General features: G+C 34.8%; 7 protein-coding genes across 10 annotated transcripts; 2 read left to right on the top strand and 5 right to left on the bottom strand.

Moving 5' to 3' along the window:
- Positions 1 to 19: 19 nt before the first annotated feature.
- On the bottom strand, positions 20 to 3251 carry LOC108574340 (G patch domain-containing protein 1). The gene is given in 4 exon segments (XM_017936915.1): positions 20 to 2288; positions 2361 to 2555; positions 2593 to 2980; positions 3060 to 3251. Coding segments are annotated over 4 exon segments (2874 nt in total). The 5' UTR covers positions 3124 to 3251; the 3' UTR covers positions 20 to 61.
- A 310-nt stretch (positions 3252 to 3561) lies between these two features.
- On the top strand, positions 3562 to 5177 carry LOC108574254 (suppressor of cytokine signaling 4-like). The gene is made up of 3 exons (XM_017936813.1): positions 3562 to 4091; positions 4146 to 4738; positions 4814 to 5177. The coding sequence occupies exons 1-3, from the start codon at positions 3780 to 3782 to the stop codon at positions 5175 to 5177; spliced, it is 1269 nt and encodes a 422-aa protein (XP_017792302.1). The 5' UTR covers positions 3562 to 3779.
- Positions 4954 to 9669, bottom strand: LOC108574255 (ubiquinone biosynthesis protein COQ9, mitochondrial). 2 transcript variants are annotated; one of them, XR_001891413.1, is made up of 6 exons: positions 9561 to 9669; positions 6945 to 7136; positions 6401 to 6744; positions 6100 to 6327; positions 5888 to 6015; positions 4954 to 5019 (listed from the first exon to the last, which is right to left on the bottom strand). XR_001891413.1 is itself a non-coding variant. In XM_017936814.1 (5 exons), exons 1-5 carry the CDS (start codon positions 9607 to 9609, stop codon positions 5980 to 5982), a joined length of 849 nt encoding a protein of 282 aa, XP_017792303.1. In that variant the 5' UTR covers positions 9610 to 9669; the 3' UTR covers positions 5822 to 5979. The 2 variants fall into 2 exon arrangements, 1 of the variants encoding a protein (XP_017792303.1); XM_017936814.1 differs by lacking the exon at positions 4954 to 5019 and having other exon boundaries at positions 5822 to 6015.
- On the bottom strand, positions 7327 to 9081 carry LOC108574253 (glomulin). The gene has a single exon (XM_017936812.1). It carries the CDS (start codon positions 9079 to 9081, stop codon positions 7327 to 7329), a length of 1755 nt encoding a protein of 584 aa, XP_017792301.1.
- A 392-nt stretch (positions 9670 to 10061) lies between the features above and the next one.
- On the top strand, positions 10062 to 11110 carry LOC108574321 (nuclear transcription factor Y subunit B-1). The gene is made up of 2 exons (XM_017936889.1): positions 10062 to 10206; positions 10566 to 11110. The coding sequence occupies exons 1-2, from the start codon at positions 10092 to 10094 to the stop codon at positions 11108 to 11110; spliced, it is 660 nt and encodes a 219-aa protein (XP_017792378.1). The 5' UTR covers positions 10062 to 10091.
- Positions 11111 to 11397: 287 nt separating this feature from the next.
- Positions 11398 to 17224, bottom strand: LOC108574240. 3 transcript variants are annotated; one of them, XM_017936785.1, is made up of 4 exons: positions 16752 to 17224; positions 14168 to 14714; positions 12214 to 12363; positions 11398 to 12114 (listed from the first exon to the last, which is right to left on the bottom strand). In XM_017936785.1, the coding sequence occupies exons 2-4, from the start codon at positions 14606 to 14608 to the stop codon at positions 11614 to 11616; spliced, it is 1092 nt and encodes a 363-aa protein (XP_017792274.1). In that variant the 5' UTR covers positions 14609 to 14714; positions 16752 to 17224; the 3' UTR covers positions 11398 to 11613. The 3 variants fall into 3 exon arrangements, with proteins under 3 accessions (XP_017792274.1, XP_017792277.1, XP_017792275.1); XM_017936788.1 differs by having other exon boundaries at positions 14168 to 14711; XM_017936786.1 differs by lacking the exon at positions 16752 to 17224 and adding an exon at positions 15056 to 15109.
- A 1683-nt stretch (positions 17225 to 18907) lies between these two features.
- On the bottom strand, positions 18908 to 20226 carry LOC108574315 (ribosome biogenesis regulatory protein homolog). The gene is made up of 4 exons (XM_017936883.1): positions 20026 to 20226; positions 19374 to 19934; positions 19110 to 19283; positions 18908 to 19037 (listed from the first exon to the last, which is right to left on the bottom strand). Exons 1-4 carry the CDS (start codon positions 20172 to 20174, stop codon positions 18908 to 18910), a joined length of 1014 nt encoding a protein of 337 aa, XP_017792372.1. The 5' UTR covers positions 20175 to 20226.
- Positions 20227 to 20311: the final 85 nt, after the last annotated feature.

Genomic DNA, 20311 nt, shown 5'->3' with positions numbered 1-20311 from the left:
ATACTTCCTTTATGAACATCTTCTTTGTTTAATGCCTTTATTACAGTTTCATTTCCTTGCATCACGAATCACGTTTCTCTTTCTTCGATTTCCGCTTATGTTTTGAACTTTTGTGTTCCTTATGTTTGTGCTTTTTCTTCTCCTTTTTTGATTTCTTCACCTTTCCCCGTTCTACCCACACCCCAGCAGTTTTGGAGTCCACTTTGGGTTTTGGTACAACAACACTTCTAAATACAGGCTTCAAGGTTTGTGAACTGGATGGTTCTTCTGTAATAGTGTCACTCTTCAATAACCTTGAAGGAAGAACAGGTCCATACATATCAGGCAACAACTGAATCTCTGGAGAATTGGGATTATTGTCACTTTGTTTTGGTTCAGTTTCTACTTGAAGCTTTACTAAGTTTACATCCTTTTCATTATCTGTCTTTTCATTTGTCTGTGTATTGCTCCTTGTACTAGTAACCAAGCTATCCAGATCTACCTTGGCAAAAATTCCTCTTGGTGGAGAGGTATTTCTGTTCACATTTATTTCTCCTGGAACTTTACCAATCAAAACAGACTTTACTGCTTCACTGTCTACACTTTCTTCTGGCTCTGAATCAGATTCTTCACTGCTGCTCAAGAAAATTGCTTTAAAAAGATCTTTCTTCTCTTCTGATTTACTCTTTGACACTATCTTCATTGTACCCTTGGTATCTTCTTGATTTTCCTCTTGTTTGTCCACAACCTTTGACACTGTATTTGAATCAGATTTACTCTCTAAATTTTGTTCATCGTCAAAAACATCGGAAGATGTTTCTTGGACTTCTTTGCCAAAAACCTTTTCATAGGAAACTCCAAAATTTCTCATTTTTTCTGAAACAGATTCCAAACCTTGATGACTGTTGAAAGACATATCATTATTCGTCATCGTGTCCAAATTCGTACTATCAATACCACTTTCTTCTTTTTGCGGTGCAATAGCTACGCTTGTTTCATTCGATACCGTGTCAGTTGCTTTTAAGAATCTTGTAGAATTGCTCCAATCGATAGAATCAAAGATTGAGAACTTTGTCAATTTTTTCTGCATTTCAGGTTGAACACAACCAGTTTTCGGTTCAGGAATATTAAATCTTTTACAAACTATACTTGCTGGTTTCCATTCCATACGTTCTCGAGTTAATTTCCCGAACATTTTCATCTTTACAGCTTGTTGCATTTCATTCTCTTGACTGGACTTCGCAGGAATATCCGAGCACATGGGATCAGAACTATGTGTGAATTGGATCGCAACATAATCATTCGTTGGTTGCTCAAATAACCTAGCTGCTTGCTCAAATTCAATGCGTTCGTGGTCTCTGTCCCATTCTGTCATCGACAATGGCTGTATAGTTTCAAGCTTTTCTTTCTCTCCATTCTTTGCAAAAATTAAATATTGCTCGAATCGTCTCTGTTTATCAGGATCAGATAAAAATGGTTTCACGTTGTTTTTCTTCGTGGAATTGTCTTCGTCTAACTTATTGCTATCTATACTCGTTTGACGTTCATCAGAAGTCGAAGAATCCTTGAATTCTTCTAATTTTTTCAAGCTTCTCTCAGAATCTTTGATAAACCCAACGACGCCTCCTTTGACGAAACTTTGTGCATTTAATTTATCGAACCACGATGGAGCTGCTTTGGCTCGTTGACTCTCCTCCCTCTGTCTTTCTTCCATTTGTTGCTTTCCGTGTAAATTTAACGTTTTTGAGATGATATTGGAGGCAACCGATGGCACGGAATTTGGATACATTTCCGATAGTTTTTTCACACTGGGTGTGTCCTCTAATATTCTGGCTCTATCCGCAGCCGTGAGATCCTTACGTTTTCCATTCTCTATTGCACGAGGAACGTTCTCAATCGGCGGGTAAAATCGAGTCTTTCTAACCGCATGTACCGGTACGAAATCCTTGGGTAGTTCTGGAGGTGGAAAGACCTTCTTTTGCTCCAATTTATTTTTTGCCAATGCGAATCCTTCCAAGCAATTGCTACTTGAATTTCTGGAACTGTTATCATCCGACCATCTTGTTTTTGGTTTGCGTTCTGGACCTAAGGCAAAATCGTAACGCGACATGTCGTCCCTTTCGTATATATCTTCGTCGTCTGCTTCAAATGCACCAACTCCAAATGCTTGTCCGTGTATCGATAACTTTTTATTTTTGTCTTGAACGCTAAATGCTGGAGCATCAAATAAATTTACATGACCAGATAATATGGTTCTTCTATCTAAGCCACTGTATCCTATACCAAAGTAATTGTCCTTAGGATTACATCTACAGAAGAAAAATAGTATTAGAATGCATTTACAGATGCATCAAATTATACTGTGAACATTTTTAAATTACCTAAATGGTTCATAGTCATCAGGAGCAAATGTAACATTTCCATAGTCATTTTCTGAATCTTCTGAGCTACTTTCTGAACTTGCATTTCTAGATTTTTGTTGTATTTGTCTTATTTTCTCATTTCTTCTTTTCATCTTAGCTTTTTCCTTTTTTGTAAGCCTTGATCCTACACCTTGATAATAAATTATAATAATAAAGTTGTAAATTGTTTAATTTTTATTTATTATGCAGTGAAACCACTTACTTCACAGGCTTCAGGAGCTCTTTTAACACTGGAGTACCAGGAATAGGACCATTATCTTGGGTGATTCTCTCTCTTTTTGTGCCTCTTTGACCATGATCAACATAATCATCAGTTGCACGAATACCTTTTGGTGCAATTCCAAATTGACTGGTATCCTCCTCATCCATAAAGTCCTCTGGATGTTGAGTAATATTCTCTGCTTTGCTACTTCTTGAGGACTTGAACTGTTGTGGTCTCCAGCCATCTCTGGTACCCACAGTGTTGAAGTATCCAGCAGAGAAACCACCCGTAAATGCACCATGAAATCTACGTCTGCCTTGTGCATCATATGCATACTGATCTTCTATTGTTACAGGTTTTTTTCTTGGTAAATTGTCTACAACAATTTTACATGAAAATAAAAAGTTTCATAGTGAATTTTTTATGTTTATATCTCGCAAAATATTTTCAATTACCTTCGTCTATAGGATCAAGAGGAACTCCAAACGTGACATAATTTTCGTCTTCAGAATCACTCATCTTTCTAACAGTTAGTGATAAACATAATTAAGCGAAACATAGGAAACCTATATTCTTAATCTGTGTAACTGTCAAGAATGATACATTTGGGGTTATACAACACATATACAACACTAAAATAGTATAGTATGTTCTCTCTGATTTTCAATAAAATTTATGTCATTTCATTTCAGTAAAATATACTTGTATTTGAAATGAATCACATTCCATTGGGATACAGATTAAATAAAATATTTAAAAAATATGCGAATGCTTTTAAATGAACCAACAATTGCTTTACTTGTAAATCTCCTACTCTAGGAAATTAAAGTATATCTGTTGGTAGGTAATATGTCGACCAATAACAGAACAGTTGATAGGAACTTTTTAAGGGAAGTTAGTGGAAAAACATATTTTTTGAAACAGCAGGGAATAAGTTCGAACAAAAGTACACAAAAACATTCGCTGCATTTAGTTAGCGTAAGTGTAATTCGTACGAAGGATCGTGAAGCGATGAGTTGCGGTGAATATTTACGAATTGATAACAAAAAATTGTAATTGTGAAAAGAAAAGAAGTTAAGGAATAGATGGCGTGTGAAATAATTTTTGATAAGATAGTGGAAGCGAACCCTTTCTTCAACTTGGAGCCAGTTTGAAAGGTCGCACGACATTTGAATATGATAAATCAAACGTCGGAGGAATTGATCACAACTGCACCAGCTAGTGCAGCAAAACCATCAAATCAAAACTCAAAACCACAGAAATTAAAAGCTAGAACGTTCGGTTTTCTTTGGAAGCGTGATTCACAGCGTGAAAACGCACTAAAAAAGGAAGAGAATCAGAAGAAAAAGGAAGACTTGGTACAAGTCAAAATCGTCGAGAGCAAAGCAAAGAATGCTCTCTCCAATAAAACGTCTTTTCAATTTTTCAAGAATATCAAAAAACACATGCAAATCAAAAAGTTTACAACACGTAAATCCAAGCAAAAGGTAAGTGTATAAAAAGTTTTGATAATGTTTTGTATATAACAATGATTCTTGCAGACGAAAGAAATAGAAGCATCTAGCTTACAGAATGATACAAACTGTGATCCATTAGCACTTCAGAAGAATGAATCTACAATTTCCACAGAAGAGAATAATGTGTCTGAAACTAATTGTGAAAATGCTGGCAAAAATTCTGAAATTATAAGCAGCAATGAAACTTCAACTGCCACGGAAGTGTCACAAAATGAATGTATCTCAGAAAGTCTAAATGAAAATGTAGAAAATTATTCTGACACTGAAAAAGAGTCAGAAATAATTAATTCACAAACTACTGATAATCTAGAAACAGACAATAACCATGAAAATGTCCCCAACGTGTATCAATCATGCTCTTATAATGAAACACAACACTTGCAATCCAGAATAACAACAAAGAATAATGTAGCAGAATATCAAGTGGAAAACATTGAAGAAAGTACAGAGGCTAATACATACAATGATAATAGAATAAAAGCAAGCCTTACAGAGGAGTTACTTAAGTTAAGTAACTATGGATGGTATTGGGGTCCAATATCAGGAAATGAAGCTGATACCAAACTTATATCAGAACCAGATGGTGCATTCTTAGTTAGGGACTCTTCAGATGACAGGTTTGTCTTTTGTATTAGAAATATCAGTAGGAATTTGTAGCATATAAAATGCCCTTAATATTTATTTTTCTACAGATATGTCCTAACACTTAGCTTTAAATCATCTGGCAAATTACTCCATACTCGTATGGAACATAGTGGTGGTTTATTTTCTTTATGCAACCAAAGTGAAAGTGAAGCATTTAGTTCAGTGGCTGATTTAATTGATCATTCAATGAATGATAGTCAATCAGGTGTTTTCTGTTATTCACGACCTAAGTATCCTGGTCATCCATCTTTTCCTGTTAGATTAACAAAACCAGTAAGCAGGTTTACTCAAGTTCGAAGTTTGCAATATCTTTGTCGTTTTATTATACGTCAAAATACTAGATTAGACAATATTGATAAGCTGCCTTTACCAAAAACTCTTAAAGATTACATTAAAGAAGCTCACTATTAATATTGGACTTCTAAAAATATTTGTAACAATGTAAAATGTATTATAATATGAATGATATGAATTTTAAAATATTGAATATTTTGTATTGTACAGTGATAGTTTTCCCAGAAAACTATTTCTGAAAAATCACACAAGATTAGATGTGAGCATCTTTTTATAAAAGCTCATTGTTGAACCTATGAGATATCTTCAATTTTTATAAAAACTGATTGGCATAATTATATCAGTTTCAGTGATATTGATAATGAATGATATGTGAATGATAGTTTAGATAAGCTTGCTTGAATTATTTCATTGTAAAATACGTTAATTTTTTAACGTAATTTGAAGTTTAATCAATTTGTGAAGTACTTGGCTGTGTAAATATATTTTTTATAATAAAATAATCTTCTGCTCAATTGAATAGTAAGGATGAAAGTTGATCTTCTCTTGTTCAATGGAGACATAAGGTAATTTTGTATAAAATAAAAAGACCATATTGTCTTAATCATAACAATATTGCAGGGTAATTGTTAAATACTATTAAATTTATATTTCTAACAGTTTATATCTTTATATCTTGCACAGAAGTAAATCACATTTATTAAATTCGACCTCAAATGTACAGGACTTGTTAAAATATGATATTAAAATAAATTGGCCGTGATTGTTAATTCATCTTAATGTTGTTTTTTTTTACATATTATTGCATAAAAATTCCAAGTACATACATAAGTTTTTTACGTATATTTTCATTTAGCAACTCGGAAAAATACTTCGTGCTTTTTCCTATTAAACAGTCTATAGTTTATTTCTTTTTCTTCTACCTATTCCAATTCAGTCCAAGTATATTACGTGCCTGTTAAAGATGATAATATACATACATTAAAAATAGATAATTTATATATGGTAATAAATGGTATTTGAAATTTAAAATACCTACCGTAACAAAAGCAGCACTTGCTGCTTCCGAAGCGCGATTCAAAGCTTGATCTGGTAAAGTCATGTCAGAAGTTGTTGTTAGAATTTTATGAATTTGCGTTGCATCTTTTATTCGCCTTTCCAAAAAACTCCAAGTTTTTTTATGATCCTCACTACTGTCTTGTAACATGTACAACTCTGTAGTTTTATAAATACCTGCTAATACTATTCTTCTAGTATACCAATTTATCTGATTTAAAAAAGATAATGATATAAGATGTTTTCAAATACATTTTAAGAGCAAAACTTCATATTATTCTTACATCAACTGATCTATCACCAGCATAATAGCAAATATCATCTACCAATGTAAGTAAATTAGCTAGTGACATTGGTGCATTTGGTGGGAGTGCCATGAGTGCTAAAGCTTGTGGCCATGTTTTCTTATATGGGATCACCATTCTAAGTCTTGTCTCAACAGCATCGCGTACTTGTAATTCTAGTGTCTTTTTTTCCTTAGTAGAATATTCTTCAATAGCATCAGATTGTTCTTTAAGAATTTTATTTAACTCTTTGTTACATGTTAAGTAAAAATACTGAACCAAATCTGCTCCTCGATTAGGGAACAATCCATGAATTACACCAGGATATCCAATAGACTCAGCACCTTTGGTACATAACTTTTCATTAAATATTTTTATTTATTATCTATATTGTATGCTAACAGTATAAAATTGTTTTTAAATTAAAACTAGAAACAATTAATGAATGATATTGTGCCTGTATTAAATTTAAGATATATTTATTCACTCACACAAAAAATTGGTCCTGATTCATCTACTTAACTGAAAAATTATTACAAATTACCAGCACTGATGGCCTGCTGGCTCCATCCCAGATCATGAACATACTTCAAAGATGCATCAAGAATTTTTGATTTGATATTCTTCTCATATTCCTCATCACTTTCCTTACTATGTTCCTGATTTGCTTGTTGTGCATTAACATTTTCAGCTTGATCTGCCAGTAATGCCCTACAAGTCCATAAACTTCTAAAACCTAGTAAAACCAAAACTTATTTTGAAATTCCGTTTTTTATAACAGAAAATAATTTGAATGGTAAATAATGATAAATAATGGAAAATAATCAGGAAATGAAGTACAAATGAAGAACAATTTTATTTAACAATGAATAATATACATTCTATAAATATATAATAGTTATTCTGAAATTACAATATTTTTTTCTTTATTGTTCAAGAGGATTATTAGCAATACATTCATTGACTCTAATCAAAATGCTTTCCATTAGATCAAGACCATTTACTGCTTGATAACAAAATGAAATTTTTTCTGGAACTGGCATTGCTGGTAATTTTTCACCCCCTACAGTTAATGTCACTTCAGCATCACTCTTTTCTAATTCTATATCTTCACTTATTTTGTGCATTTTCTTTTGCTCTTCTAAATCCTTTATTTTCACCCTCCAATGTACTCTGCATATATCTATTCCTTCTCTCAATGGTTTTAAGAAATCATTTTGGAGTTTATCCATTAGATTCCAAATTCCAGTTTGGTTGTGTTTATCTCTGATAAGTAGAAATCTTAAAAGATTTAAGCTTGTAATTACTTCATCAGATAATTCTACCAAATCTGATGCACTACCATGTGGTAATTTACATGCCAATTTGATCAATGATTCTAGATTATTTCCCAAAAAATAAGGAATGGGAGGTGTTGCTTCAAGGCATTCAATGATAGAAGCTTTGAATATTCCTGTAGTTAAACTAAGCAAACCTGAGTGTTCACTAGTTTGATATAAATGTAAAATAATGAAATATCTGGCTTGCATGTTAAACATTTCAATGTATTCTTGAAACACATTTAAAGCTTTTTTTCTCTCTTTATCACTATCACAATAGACCATTACTTTAACAAGTGCATCAAACAACTCTAAATAAATATCCAATTCCAAAAATTGTGATGTTAAAGTACGTCTTGTTACTTTTTTTAAAAGATGATCCATAAAATTTATACCTTTTATAACACATTTTTGTTCTTGAAGTAATTTAATGACAAGATATATACATTCTTGGAAGATGTATTGTGAATCATATACTTGTGGTACTTTTTCCCACAAATGTGGTTTTGTGATAACATAAAAGTAGAAGTTAGCATATGCCAAATCTGGTATATTCTCATTTAATTCAAAAAGTATCACTTTAAGATTAGAACATTTCTCCTCCACATTTCTTTTCTTGAACTTGGTTTTTTTATTTCTTATTCTTGCAATATTTAGAGGCCAAAGCATGTCTGCAGTTACTTGACTCTCAAGTGTTACAATTTTCGCAGGTAAAGGTTCTTCTAAATGTGATTGTAATTGTTTTTCTTGAAGATAACATAATGGTCTTCCCATTAGAAAAATTAAAATGCTGGCAAGATAATCTCTTAATGTGACACAATTTTGTGATTTTTTTAATGATGCTTCATCTACTAATGGATCCAAAAATAACATAACTGCATTATAAACATTTTTTATTTTATTTATAGTATCAGTATTGCTTTCAGACTCGTTTACTGGTACTGGTAGACTATCAATGTAAGACCTTATTGTACTAATACACCATTCTATGGCTTTTACTTTATCATTCAGTTTAGAAAGACATTTACTAAGTACACTTAATATTACACAAAACTTTATGTCATCCTCTGGACCTTCCACTTGTTCTAAAAGCTCCAATACTGTTTCAGAAGGGCTACATTTTTCTATTATAGCATTTAATATTGTTGTACAACATACAATTAAATCTTCATTACATTTTACATTTTCTGTAGTAAGATGGGATGATACAATTGGTACAATGTCCCATGAAGACTCTTTAATGATATTATCATAATTACTACCTTCAAACAAATTTAAAGCTTCTTCAAACTTGTTTTCTTTTAAACAATCAGTTAATTTGTTAATAAATTTTTTTGTTAAATTTTCTTGGAATTCAGACATTTTTCAATTAAATAACTTATCATATAAAAATGAGATCGTTAACAATATTCTGTGTAATGATTTTCCTTTATAACTCTCATAAAATATAATACCAACATAACCTCTTTTTCCAACGCATTCAATATTACTGTCTTCATAAATCGGTAATTAATCAATAAATACGTAAAATTATGGTATTATTTCGAGAAATATACATAAAATAAAACAGATTACATAGCTACAACGATATTAAAAAATGTGATTTGCTTAGGAGGTCGTACTATACTATAAAGAAAACCGTATATATTCATTGTTGATGCTAATATATAATGCAAAAATTGCACAAACAAATGCAATCATCACTCGTATTATACGGTTTGTAATATTTTCCTCGTAATTAGATAAATCATTTAGAAATTCCAACAAGAAACGTCAAAGTGAAAATGATGTGCATATGAATTGTGATTGGCATATATTACAAATAAAGAAAACTGGCTTACCGTTTACTGAAAAACCTTTTCGTATTAATAAAATACTAGACATAGCCATATCGACAGTTTTAAATAAACTAATTGCCGTGCATTTATGCGCACACGATGAAACCGCGATTATTATTATTCTACCTGAGATATTCGTTTATAGATGTACTTTGTGAATTGCACTTTACGTTTTAAATTTCTTACAAATCTACCTGAATGATTCTTTCCTTTTTAGACTTTTTTTGCGTTTAACCTAGTACAGTAAATAGAAACAAGATGTTTTATTTTAAAGAAAAAAACAATAAAGTGTACATTTGTATAAAAATTTCGTTTTGAAAAATAAATTAAACGTAATTATAAATTCAGAATTTATTTCCTACGAGGGCACTAGTTGTACCAAGGAAAACCTCGTTCAACGCAGGTACTATCGATATCTATTTATGATCTTGTTTATGCCAAAAAAAGCACTAAAGTATTGTGAAAACAAAGTTACGAACAGGTTAAGAGAATAAAAGTGTTTGTGTCGTGTACTTAGTGTAAGCTAAACTGGAAATGGAAAATAGTGGTGAAAGTGGCGACGATGGAGGGCCTTTAGGGCCAACTGCGTTCCTTGGAGGAGGAGGTGTATCAGCATCATATATTAGTGTACAGTCTGATGACATGGAAGGTAGGTTAGCAATGTTTTGAAATCTTTATTAACATAAATAAAAAATTATAGTCCATTATTTGACATTGTACAATCATTGAACTTTTAATTTTAATTTTTTTATTAGGACACAAGATATTTTTTAATGCTTTCTTAACTGACAATTTTTACTGCTAATGTTAATATTATACTCTATTTTGTAAAAAAGTGTTATAGTACTTAATAATATTAATGTTAATATGTATATTCATGTATTTACATTTTTATTATTTATTGTTTGATATCATGTAATATATCTTATATATTTGAAGAGCTCCGAAGTTATAAAAAGTGGGGTAAGTAATTATCACTGCAGAAACTAAGTTTATACTTTTGTTCAGATGATCCTGAGAATACGGATGATTCAAATCATGGAGCAAGTGACCCCTTACAAGGAGCTGGAGGTGGTACTGGTGCAGGACCTCTTCGTGAACAAGACCGGTTTCTTCCAATAGCAAATGTTGCTAAAATAATGAAAAGGGCCATTCCAGAAGCAGGAAAGATAGCAAAAGATGCTCGTGAATGTGTTCAAGAATGTGTATCTGAATTTATATCCTTCATAACATCTGAAGCAAGCGATCGGTGTCATATGGAAAAACGCAAGACTATTAATGGTGAAGATATTCTATTTGCTATGACGACTCTTGGTTTTGACAATTATGTAGAACCACTAAAAGTATATTTACAAAAGTATCGTGAAGCGACAAAAGGAGACAATCCTCCTGGAAGTGGTACAACAGGTAATGGAAAAACTGAACCACAAGGAACTATATATGAAGATCAACTGTTTGCTATTGCCGCAACTGCGTCTAGTGCTACCACTTCTGACACACCTGTTATATACAGTTATACCTCTACTGATCAAATGCAATTCCAACTTTCCTGATCATTGCATGTTAAAGTGATGTTAATATAAATTATTTAACGTGAAACGCAATTTTTCTCGCAAGATTGCGTTTTTTAAAAGACTGTAAAGTCAGTTTAAACGGTAAACTGATCTTGTATTGTAAGAATAGAATACGAATGTTCTTAAAAAAATTCCAAAAGAAAGGTGAAATTTAGGCAATTCTTGTAAAGAAAACGCAAACGTGGAAGGAAATAAACCAGGAGGCAGTTCAAAGGTTCATTGATAATTACTCTTTTTTTTTTGTTTTACTTTTTCAAACACGGTAGGGGTAGAAAAACATAGCCGATTGTTTATTTAACTATTATTTGTTAAGCGCTAGAATTCGCATTTAAACTAGAATTAGGCTGTGATGGTTGTTTGTTGTTTTTTTGTTTTGCGAAAACGGTTCAGGTCGAATGGAGAGATAAGATATTCTATATTGGACAAGAACCGGCAGTTAATCGGCGTGTAGATTTTCGTAGAAAACGTTCGTAATGGTGTTTTCACTCTGGTAATTGGGCAGGAGAGAGCAAGAGCTCATGTGCTTTTGTTGATGATGATGCAGCGCCACTCGAAGACATGGCCGAATGCTGTTGTTGCTGTTGTTGTTGCGCTGGTGATAAAAGTGAGGCGGTAGGCAATGTTCCAGCTGGACGCGCTTCCGCTTTCCTCACTTTTTCTTTCTTGTCAGAAGCAACATGGCAAAACCGCCAGCGGCATTGACCGCAACGACATAGACAGAGGCAGAGCAGCACCCGAAATAGGCAACACAGTAAACCGGCGCACAGTAGCGAAGGACCCACCAGCCTCAATTCCGGACTGAGGAATCCTTTCTCTCCAGTGCCGACAAACGAGATAACTAATCCGAGCGCTGTAGTTCCCAGCCCCGCATAAAGTACGGTATTCACTGCCGCACTAACTTCTCCTCTACGACGGTTTGCATTACTGCTTCCATCTTCTTCGTCATCTTCGCTGCTTCCGTAGCAATAGCTCGCGTCTCTTATCTAAAAAATGATAATGGTACTGTATCTGATGTTTCGTACTTATATAGTGTAACTTAAATTTTTTTTTTCTGTAAATTGCATTAACAAACGCTAGTCTACCCTGTTCCTTTTCATCCATCGTCGATGAGCCTCGCATTGCTTTGTCTTGTAGCCATCCCCACGGCATCCGTGAGGAGACATAGGAGATAAAGGAAGGGGAGAAGGTCTGCTGCATCCTTGCCATGCTGCTTTACCGGGTCCCCCGCCACACTGAAATTATTCTACATTCAGGTATTACAGTTACAGCCACTTACTTAACAACTACAATTAAAATCATTCAATGTCTCAATGTCTATCAAAATTTTGACTAATAAAAATTACAAACAATCTAATATATTAAGTACATTTTAACATTTCTTTTAATCTATTGTAAATATTATTTGTACTATTGTACAGAATATAAATAAATACAGAACATAAAAGCAATAATATTATGATTATGTAATTTACATCTTTCTCTATCATTTAAAACATTTTCATTGAAACAAACATCTATCATTTGTCACTATATCAATTAGATAAATTTAACCAATGATTTTCCTCCTCGTTACTCAGCACATAAATAACAATATAAAAAACATGCATGCATGTACTAAATAGAACATAGAAAAATTTGTATAAATGGAACCAATTGAGATGTGTATAAACGTTTATACGTACATGTATCGTAGAACTTGTCTACACAAGTACACTGTAATCATTGCATTCTAATTGGCAACAAAGAATTGATTAAGCATAATTAGTGGCAGTTATCAACCTCTGGGTATGGAGTATTGTGTAGTGCACATTGTAAAAGTTACAACTTTTTGCACCATAATGTTAGTCTAAAGGCTATTATCATACATCTCAATGTTCAAACTCTTTCAAAATACCTTTTTAAGATGAAAAATCACACAATCATTTGCTACCCTTACTTTTAAATTATAACTTTGATATTAAAATGATGTAATGATATAAAAAATTTGAAATTTTGCATATACTTCAATTTTTCTAAATATTTTTAACAAACACATGTTCTGAGCACGAACCAAAGTTGATGCACAATAATATAGGGGACACTCATCCGTTCTATGACAAGAGAAAGTAAAAAAGGGACATACATCGTGTATACACTACAATATAAATTCTTCTTCTCAAGAAGAGATGTACAAAGTTGATGCACAGATAATTAGCTAGGGAAGCAGCAGTTACCCTCTGATGTCAATAGCTTACTGTCGATGATACAGCATATTGCAATGATTTGATACTTACCCCGTAAACATATGATCGTGGGGGATATCGTGGAAGCGGCGGAATAAGTCTGGTGGCCAAGTTGGAGGGTAATTCTCTAAAGTTCACCACCTTACCCCCCCGTAACCGTTGCTTCTCCCTTCTAATCAATAAAGCAGCCTGCATTCCGCTCATTCATTTGCCTGTTTTATTGATCGTTAAGATCTCGACCGTCCTTCTGCACCGTCTCCTCCTCCTTTTTCTCCTTTCCACTTTCTTTGTACACCGTATAACTTAAAACTTTTCCTTATCCCTTCTTAGCCCCAACAAATAATCAAAAACCACACAAGTTTCTCCTCAAAGGTCCCCTGATTGTGATTGGTACCAGGCACTACAACTTACTCCTAACATTGCACTGTCTGCCTCCAGCATTTGTTGAAGCTTGTATCCGCTGGTAGGAACCAGTAGGGACATGTTAATTACTAAAAATTACAATTTATGGATAACCAGCTGACGAACCTGGAGCCGCTCGGGGATGTGTTATCGCGGGGTTTACATACGCCACCAGACAGCCGATCGATGGTGTGTTCCTAATATTAAGTAAAGGTGTGCCAGCAAGAAGATGGTGCAGAGTGCAACGAGGATTATCAAATACTTGAATAAGGAAACTGCGAATAATACGTGACAGGGTACCTAGCAAGAGCAACTAGTGTGATAGAGAAAGAAGAGAAAAAGAGCTAAAAGATAGAGATAGTGAAAACGACCCTAGAGCAATTTAAGTATTACTGCTAAACGATCTACCCACCTGTAGCTCCGAAGAAGATGGCGAAACTCGGAGATCGAGGATTGATGGTGGCGGGAAAGGAAAATTATTGGACTTAGTGGCACAAGTAACTGAACTAGGTGATTCGAGGGATAACGGTGGTGGCGATATAGGGAATTGGATCGGAGAAACAGGTGCAACCTGCTGACACTTCTCGACATGACGCCGTCGTTCGATGCTCGGATGGAATGTAGATGACGGTGGCTGTGGCTGTGGTGTGGAAGATGGTGGAACAACGTGCGGACGAGCAAACTTGCTGGGGTGGTGGTGGTGGTGTTGGTGTTGGTGGTGGAAGTGGTGCTGAGAAGCTGGAATCGTCTTCAGCTGTGACGGAATCGTACCCTCGGCGACACGTTTGTTTTGCTGCAATCGTTTCTGCTTCCTCCTGTTCGCTATACTGGCGCCACCCGCAGCTGCGTACATCGCTTCCCACCACGATTATACTCTTCCCGGTTTAACGCCGTCGGGCCAGGCGTTCTCTCTGTTACGAGCTTAGATCCCTTCGCATCGTCTTCCTGTCTTTTTCCTTCTGGAAAGGCAAGAAACGTGACGGAAATCCGCCCGCTATTGGCGGCCGTCATTTCTAACTCTACCACTAAATATTCTAGCGGAAAGCACGTGAAAAGCATTTTATTTACAGCGATATACACAGATGCGTACTGAAGACAAGTAGCAGTATGTATGAACGATAAGTTTGCTAAATACTAGCTTGGAATGTAACCTGAGAATCTATAATTAGATTTTTTTTATTTAGTTTGGAGATTGGCAAGCTAACAGTTCATTAACTCTAATTCTTTACATTAGATTATATCTAAAATTACTAGTTAACTTTTCAAGAAGTAAGACAGATTTGAAGAATGAAAGAATTACTTCGATATAATATGGTGACATGAATCTGGACCATACTGTACAGTCTAGTAGCAAGGTTTCCTCTACACACGAGAAGCACACGTTACGAAATACTAAAGTTCTATCGTTTATGTCTGCATATAATTACCAGAGATAAGCATGACATGCGATGTATACACATCGTATGTACACAAGTAAGAAATATGATCGCCTGAAGGTAGCATAATTTAAAAAAAAAAAAATCCCGATTTATTTTTTATCTAAATAATTATGCAAAAGGGAAGGTAGTATGATCACGAGTTTAAAAATATTAATTGAACGTAAATGATAATATAATAACTTCGATTACAACGTATATACAAAATAACTATTTTCCACTTTAAAAAACATAAACTTATTATATTTTTTACAAAAATTATGTATATATAATACAATAATTGATTGAATTTTTTTTGTAAAAATATTTCTCACACACATTTACCTAAATCATTTCTCATTTTTACCTCCAAATTTTCAAAATTTTCAAACTGAACACTACAAGGAGACCACCGCATTGACATCTTTCCGTTCCGCTCCTTGACCCGTCAATGGGTCAAGTGGTCCCGACACAAATGTAACAAATCGAAAAACCCTCTTCTTCCTCATTGTTTTTTGTCGTGACACGTTCTAGTTATCCCTTCCTATCCTACCCTGACATTTTCCTTCTTTTTATCCTCTCTCTCCTTCCCGTACTTCGTCACGTTCGTTTTTAGTGCCCTTCCGCTATCTATCTCTGTCCCCTTTGGATTTCTTTCCCTTTCCATCTCGCTCGATTCTTTATCCTCCCTTTTTCATCCTTGTCAACCATTTTTGTTGCAAATGGTCAGTGCTTATATAAGAGGTGTATAGACGTGAAACGTAAACAAATCAGATGTGAATGCCATATCGCGATATTCAGCATGAAACAGTACTAAATCACAACGGATAGTGTCTCGTATGTACACTATTCGTTTGATTCAATACTAAACGGATCATCAGTCATTAGAAAAAAAAGAGGATAATGAATTCTTGCAAAGAAGCAAGCAGACAAAGATAACTGCCGTATATGACCATGTATATTGAGAACAACAAACGAATGTACATGCATGCAATGATACGTGCGTGCACGAAGCGAATAAAAAAGGGTACATAAAGCCAAGTAACGTGAAATCCCAGAAAAAAAATGTTGAAGGGCCGAGGGGACCCCCACGATGAGCACGAACTCGACGACAGATCGTCCTACTTGAGTAAATCCTATAAAGAAAGACACATGAAGCGCGTAAAAAAAAGTAAAAGGCTGGCTGGTGGCCGACGGGCACGTCACATTTATTATTTTTCCCTTTTTTTTCTTTTTTTTTTCTTTTTTTTTCTTTTGGTTCACGCTAAGAGAACGCGCATTGACAGAGAGCGATTTAAAATACAATAAAAAACGACGACCAAATCTGCGAGGACGACGACGACGACGGAACAATGAAGGCTACATTTGTTTCTATCTCTCCCTCACTCTCTCTCCCTCTCTCTCACTCCCTCTCAACAACACATTATCTTTCTCAAATTTTTTTTTTTCTCAAATTTTCGTTCATTTCGCATCGCTAGCAACTGCTGCAGCAACGTCGGCGGCGATTCGACGGCGGCGGCAGCAACAGCAATAGCAAAGCAGGCATCAAGTCAGCCAGCAACATCAAAAGGCTGCGCGTACCAACGACTCAGGGTAACCACTGCACCGTGTTCGACCTGCCTCTCTCTCTCTCTCTCTCTTTTTCTGTCTCCGTTCGCTTCGGTTAGACTATGTGGACGACATTTTCTCGTTCGTTCTGCTTTTCTGTTTGTCCTCTCGCACTTTTTTTTTGTTTTCCTTTTTTCCTCTCCCTTTTCCCTCCTTCCTTTTTATCCCTTTCGTCGCGAGATACTAAACCGACCACCGTGTTACAGAGGGACACGCACGCACACAGAAGCACGGACACAAGCACAGGGGAGAAGGGGACGGCGGGGCGGAGGCGCGCGCGAAAGGGGATACGGCGGGCCACGAATCCAGGACACGATCCCCGTGTATACACACGGTGCGTATCACTCGGTCGTCGCAATTAACGCAGCCTCCATCGTTATCCCGCACTTCGTGGACGCGCCCGTTCGTCCCGAACAACCACCGACTGAGCACCCACGACCGATCGCGCGCTGTTACTCCTTTGGCCCTCCTGCTCAGCAATCCCCTCTCCTGTCCGCTCTCGCACGCGCGCTACATCGCTCGATTATGTACGCCTTTCGTTCAATCGCCTTTTCGAATATCCAGACTTACTCAAGGCTGAGACACTTTTTGAGGGATCGTGTCTTACATTAGCCAGCCATAAACGATAATACAGTGTCCGAAAATTATGTACGATGTTTATTCGTTGATGTAATATTTGTCTTGCCACATGTAGACGCAATAATGTTCGATTTTTTCCGTATACCTCGGGGTAAAGTCAGTCACGCACGATTGACAGTTGAATATCGTTCTAGAACGGTTTCTCAGCTTAGGCAAATCGAAAATCGAACTGAAATGATAGACTTCTTAGTAGAAGGTATTTTTAATAGTACGGTGAATGTTTTTTAGTTTGTTCGTAGAATTAGGTTCAGTTTCGAGTATCGATAGGGTTGCGGTTGAATTTATTATAAGTTAATTAGGTATATCGATTCTCGATCGTATCCATTACGAAATGCACTTTTCCGCGAATACTTTCGTCGTGCGCCTATAGACACTTTAATGATCGTAATATAAAAATTGCGGTTATTTCCGGGGTATACATCGCATATCGGGGCTTAACAGTATTGTGATCAAATAGGACACGTAAGTTGTATAATATACTTCCGATCTGAAATGTTGCATACATCGTATTATTGTACCTCCTGCTTAGTGTCCCTGTTTCACTTGCCATAGTATATTACATTCGATAATATTTATTATTTGCAATTTTGCAAATACCATAAATATAATAAATCAAAATTTTGATAAATAAATTGTACAAATTACAATTTTAAACAAACTACCAATATCGAACGTGTTTATCATTTCGACCTATATAGATTGCGCAAGGTATCCTAATGCGTTTGTATTTCGTTTAGATGGCATTGAATGTGTACAGATATACAATACGTATAAAATCACATGCGGGGTGGAACCCCTTACAGATTCTAGGGCAACCCGCTTTCGCACTTACCCTCCCTTGTACCCGCTTCCAGGTTACCTCGCCCTCTCAACTTCCCCGAGTCGATATCCCGTGCTGCTTTTGACCTTTCACCTTTCTCGTGTTACCCTGATTCTGTGGCTAAGGGACAACCTGCCTTATCGACTTGGAATGCTGTCCCTGCAATTTGTATTTTTTAACGAATTTCACCGTAATATATTTCAAGTATATTTCACCTTCGATTAATTTAATTCTAAAATATGGACTTCACACATTTATTTCTTTTGTATTTATTGAAATCATTTGGCTTTCTTAGTTAAGGAAGTATAGATTAAATATTCTTTATATTATAGAGAATGTGTTTATGGTTCTTTAAAGTCATTGTTATACTGTAATTTAATTGTTTGAAATATGGTTTTCCTTACCCATGATCTGCATATGATTTAAAGTGACCCATTTATGAGGGTTCACATTAAAACGTTTTTTATGATGATTCGTAATATAAAATTATGCTTAAGTTAAGGGAACTGATTGATTCAATAGAAATAGTGCCAAATTTTTACATGAATATTATTTATTCCAACAGTTTTTTTTTTAATATTAGCGTACTTAATACTAGCATACTTAATAAAAAATTTTCAAATTTTATTAATCATCGAAGTTCAAGCGATTAAGACTAGATTATATAAGATTATCTTCGTTTTCTACCCCCGGCTCTAAGCCTGAAACATCGTTGTCCTCTTCCCCCTTTGGGTTTCTTTGCCCCCTTATTCTTTCCTACCTTTTTACCTTTCTTCTTTTCTGACTTAGCTGGTTTTGTTCTAAGAAAACAAATTTTCAATTATGTTGTTCTTGCAATATTCATACTAGTTGTGACAAATGGGAAAACTTACTTGGGTACAGAGAAGTCTTCACGAAGAATTTTGGTGTTACTTTTCAGAATACTATCTGCTAAATCTTTATACCGTTTCTTCTCATCATATACATTTGCTGGAATATCTTCTGGTTTTCTTTTCATACCTGGTACTTGTTTTGCAATACCCTTTGCATCTTTTTCTTTTGGTAACCTGATATATATATGTATCATGAGCATGTACAAATCAAATTTACACTAAAGATGATAATCAATGATATAATGATAAGCTACACAAGTATACCTGTCTTGGAATTTGCCAAGGGATGCTGTTGATGTACGTGCAACAGTGATGGCTTGAGAAAGTTGCTGTGTATCAGGGAAATGTTCTTTGGTAGGAAGTCCTACTCTTGGAATCTTAATATTTTTTGCCTTAGCTATATTCCGTAATCTCTGCAATTCATTCTTAGACTTTCTTTCTTCTTTTGCTGTCTTTGCAGCTGCAATTGGATCTTGCACAGCTTTGTCATGATTGTTAACTTCTACTAACCAATCCTTCTGTTCCATAGCTTTGTTACGTTTATAGCCAAATGAAGGAATCCATTTCTGTAATTCTTCATCCCATTTAACTTTAGACTTAGTCTTCTTCTTAGACTTGATACCCTTTTCTTTGGCAAATTGTTGCCACTTTGTTAAAGGTTTTGATTTTGGAATTTGTCGAGATCGTGGCAATACAAATGTTGGTTTGGGTAATTTTGCTATTATTACTTCATCAATACGTTCTGTTGGAAGTTCCCAAATCTTGTTAATGAGTATTTGCACATTGCCCCTTGTTAGACTTTTCAAATATTCTTCAGGCTGTGATCTATAAAATATAAAAAATAATTGTAATTTAAATAAAAATAATCGTATTGAAGTGAAAATTATTGTGATACAAAAAGAGTTTTGTAGGTTACCTGAAGTCTTTTAGGTCGAAAGCATTATAATCTAACGCTAGAAGAGTTCCTATGTCTGTTTCAACGTCTACTTCTTTATTCACCACTATGGATTTATATGTATCCTTTTCCTGAGTGCTCTTTTCCAGAATAGAATTTACAACATCCATACTGTCAATCTTGTGTTTACCTTAAATAATCTATCGAAGTAGATTTTTAATATTGTTTCGGTTTAACTGTATTACGAATCTTTTAATTTCTTATTCGTATTACATTCTTCACTTCAGATATTCATACGATAAGTCAA

The sequence above is a fragment of the Habropoda laboriosa genome, unplaced genomic scaffold, assembly GCF_001263275.1.
Source record: "Habropoda laboriosa isolate 0110345459 unplaced genomic scaffold, ASM126327v1 scaffold176, whole genome shotgun sequence".
NCBI classification, from domain to species: Eukaryota; Metazoa; Arthropoda; class Insecta; order Hymenoptera; family Apidae; genus Habropoda; species Habropoda laboriosa.
This window is presented reverse-complemented; position numbering and strand designations above follow the sequence as displayed.

Coding starts and splice junctions, on each gene's coding strand:
- LOC108574254 (XM_017936813.1), top strand. CDS start 3,780: ATGATAAATCAAACGTCGGAGGAATTGATCACAACTGCACCAGCTAGT. Junction 4,092..4,145: donor CACGTAAATCCAAGCAAAAG/GTAAGTGTATAA, acceptor TGATTCTTGCAG/ACGAAAGAAATAGAAGCATC. Junction 4,739..4,813: donor AGGGACTCTTCAGATGACAG/GTTTGTCTTTTG, acceptor ATTTTTCTACAG/ATATGTCCTAACACTTAGCT.
- LOC108574253 (XM_017936812.1), bottom strand. CDS start 9,081: ATGTCTGAATTCCAAGAAAATTTAACAAAAAAATTTATTAACAAATTA.
- LOC108574255 (XM_017936814.1), bottom strand. CDS start 9,609: ATGGCTATGTCTAGTATTTTATTAATACGAAAAGGTTTTTCAGTAAAC. Junction 6,745..6,944: donor CCAGCAGGCCATCAGTGCTG/GTAATTTGTAAT, acceptor TATGTACCAAAG/GTGCTGAGTCTATTGGATAT. Junction 6,016..6,099: donor CAAGTGCTGCTTTTGTTACG/GTAGGTATTTTA, acceptor CATCTTTAACAG/GCACGTAATATACTTGGACT.
- LOC108574321 (XM_017936889.1), top strand. CDS start 10,092: ATGGAAAATAGTGGTGAAAGTGGCGACGATGGAGGGCCTTTAGGGCCA. Junction 10,207..10,565: donor ACAGTCTGATGACATGGAAG/GTAGGTTAGCAA, acceptor ACTTTTGTTCAG/ATGATCCTGAGAATACGGAT.
- LOC108574240 (XM_017936785.1), bottom strand. CDS start 14,608: ATGTACGCAGCTGCGGGTGGCGCCAGTATAGCGAACAGGAGGAAGCAG. Junction 12,364..14,167: donor CATCTTCTTCGGAGCTACAG/GTGGGTAGATCG, acceptor GAATAATTTCAG/TGTGGCGGGGGACCCGGTAA. Junction 12,115..12,213: donor GATGGATGAAAAGGAACAGG/GTAGACTAGCGT, acceptor ATCATTTTTTAG/ATAAGAGACGCGAGCTATTG.
- LOC108574315 (XM_017936883.1), bottom strand. CDS start 20,174: ATGGATGTTGTAAATTCTATTCTGGAAAAGAGCACTCAGGAAAAGGAT. Junction 19,935..20,025: donor TTCGACCTAAAAGACTTCAG/GTAACCTACAAA, acceptor TATATTTTATAG/ATCACAGCCTGAAGAATATT. Junction 19,284..19,373: donor CTTGGCAAATTCCAAGACAG/GTATACTTGTGT, acceptor TATATATATCAG/GTTACCAAAAGAAAAAGATG.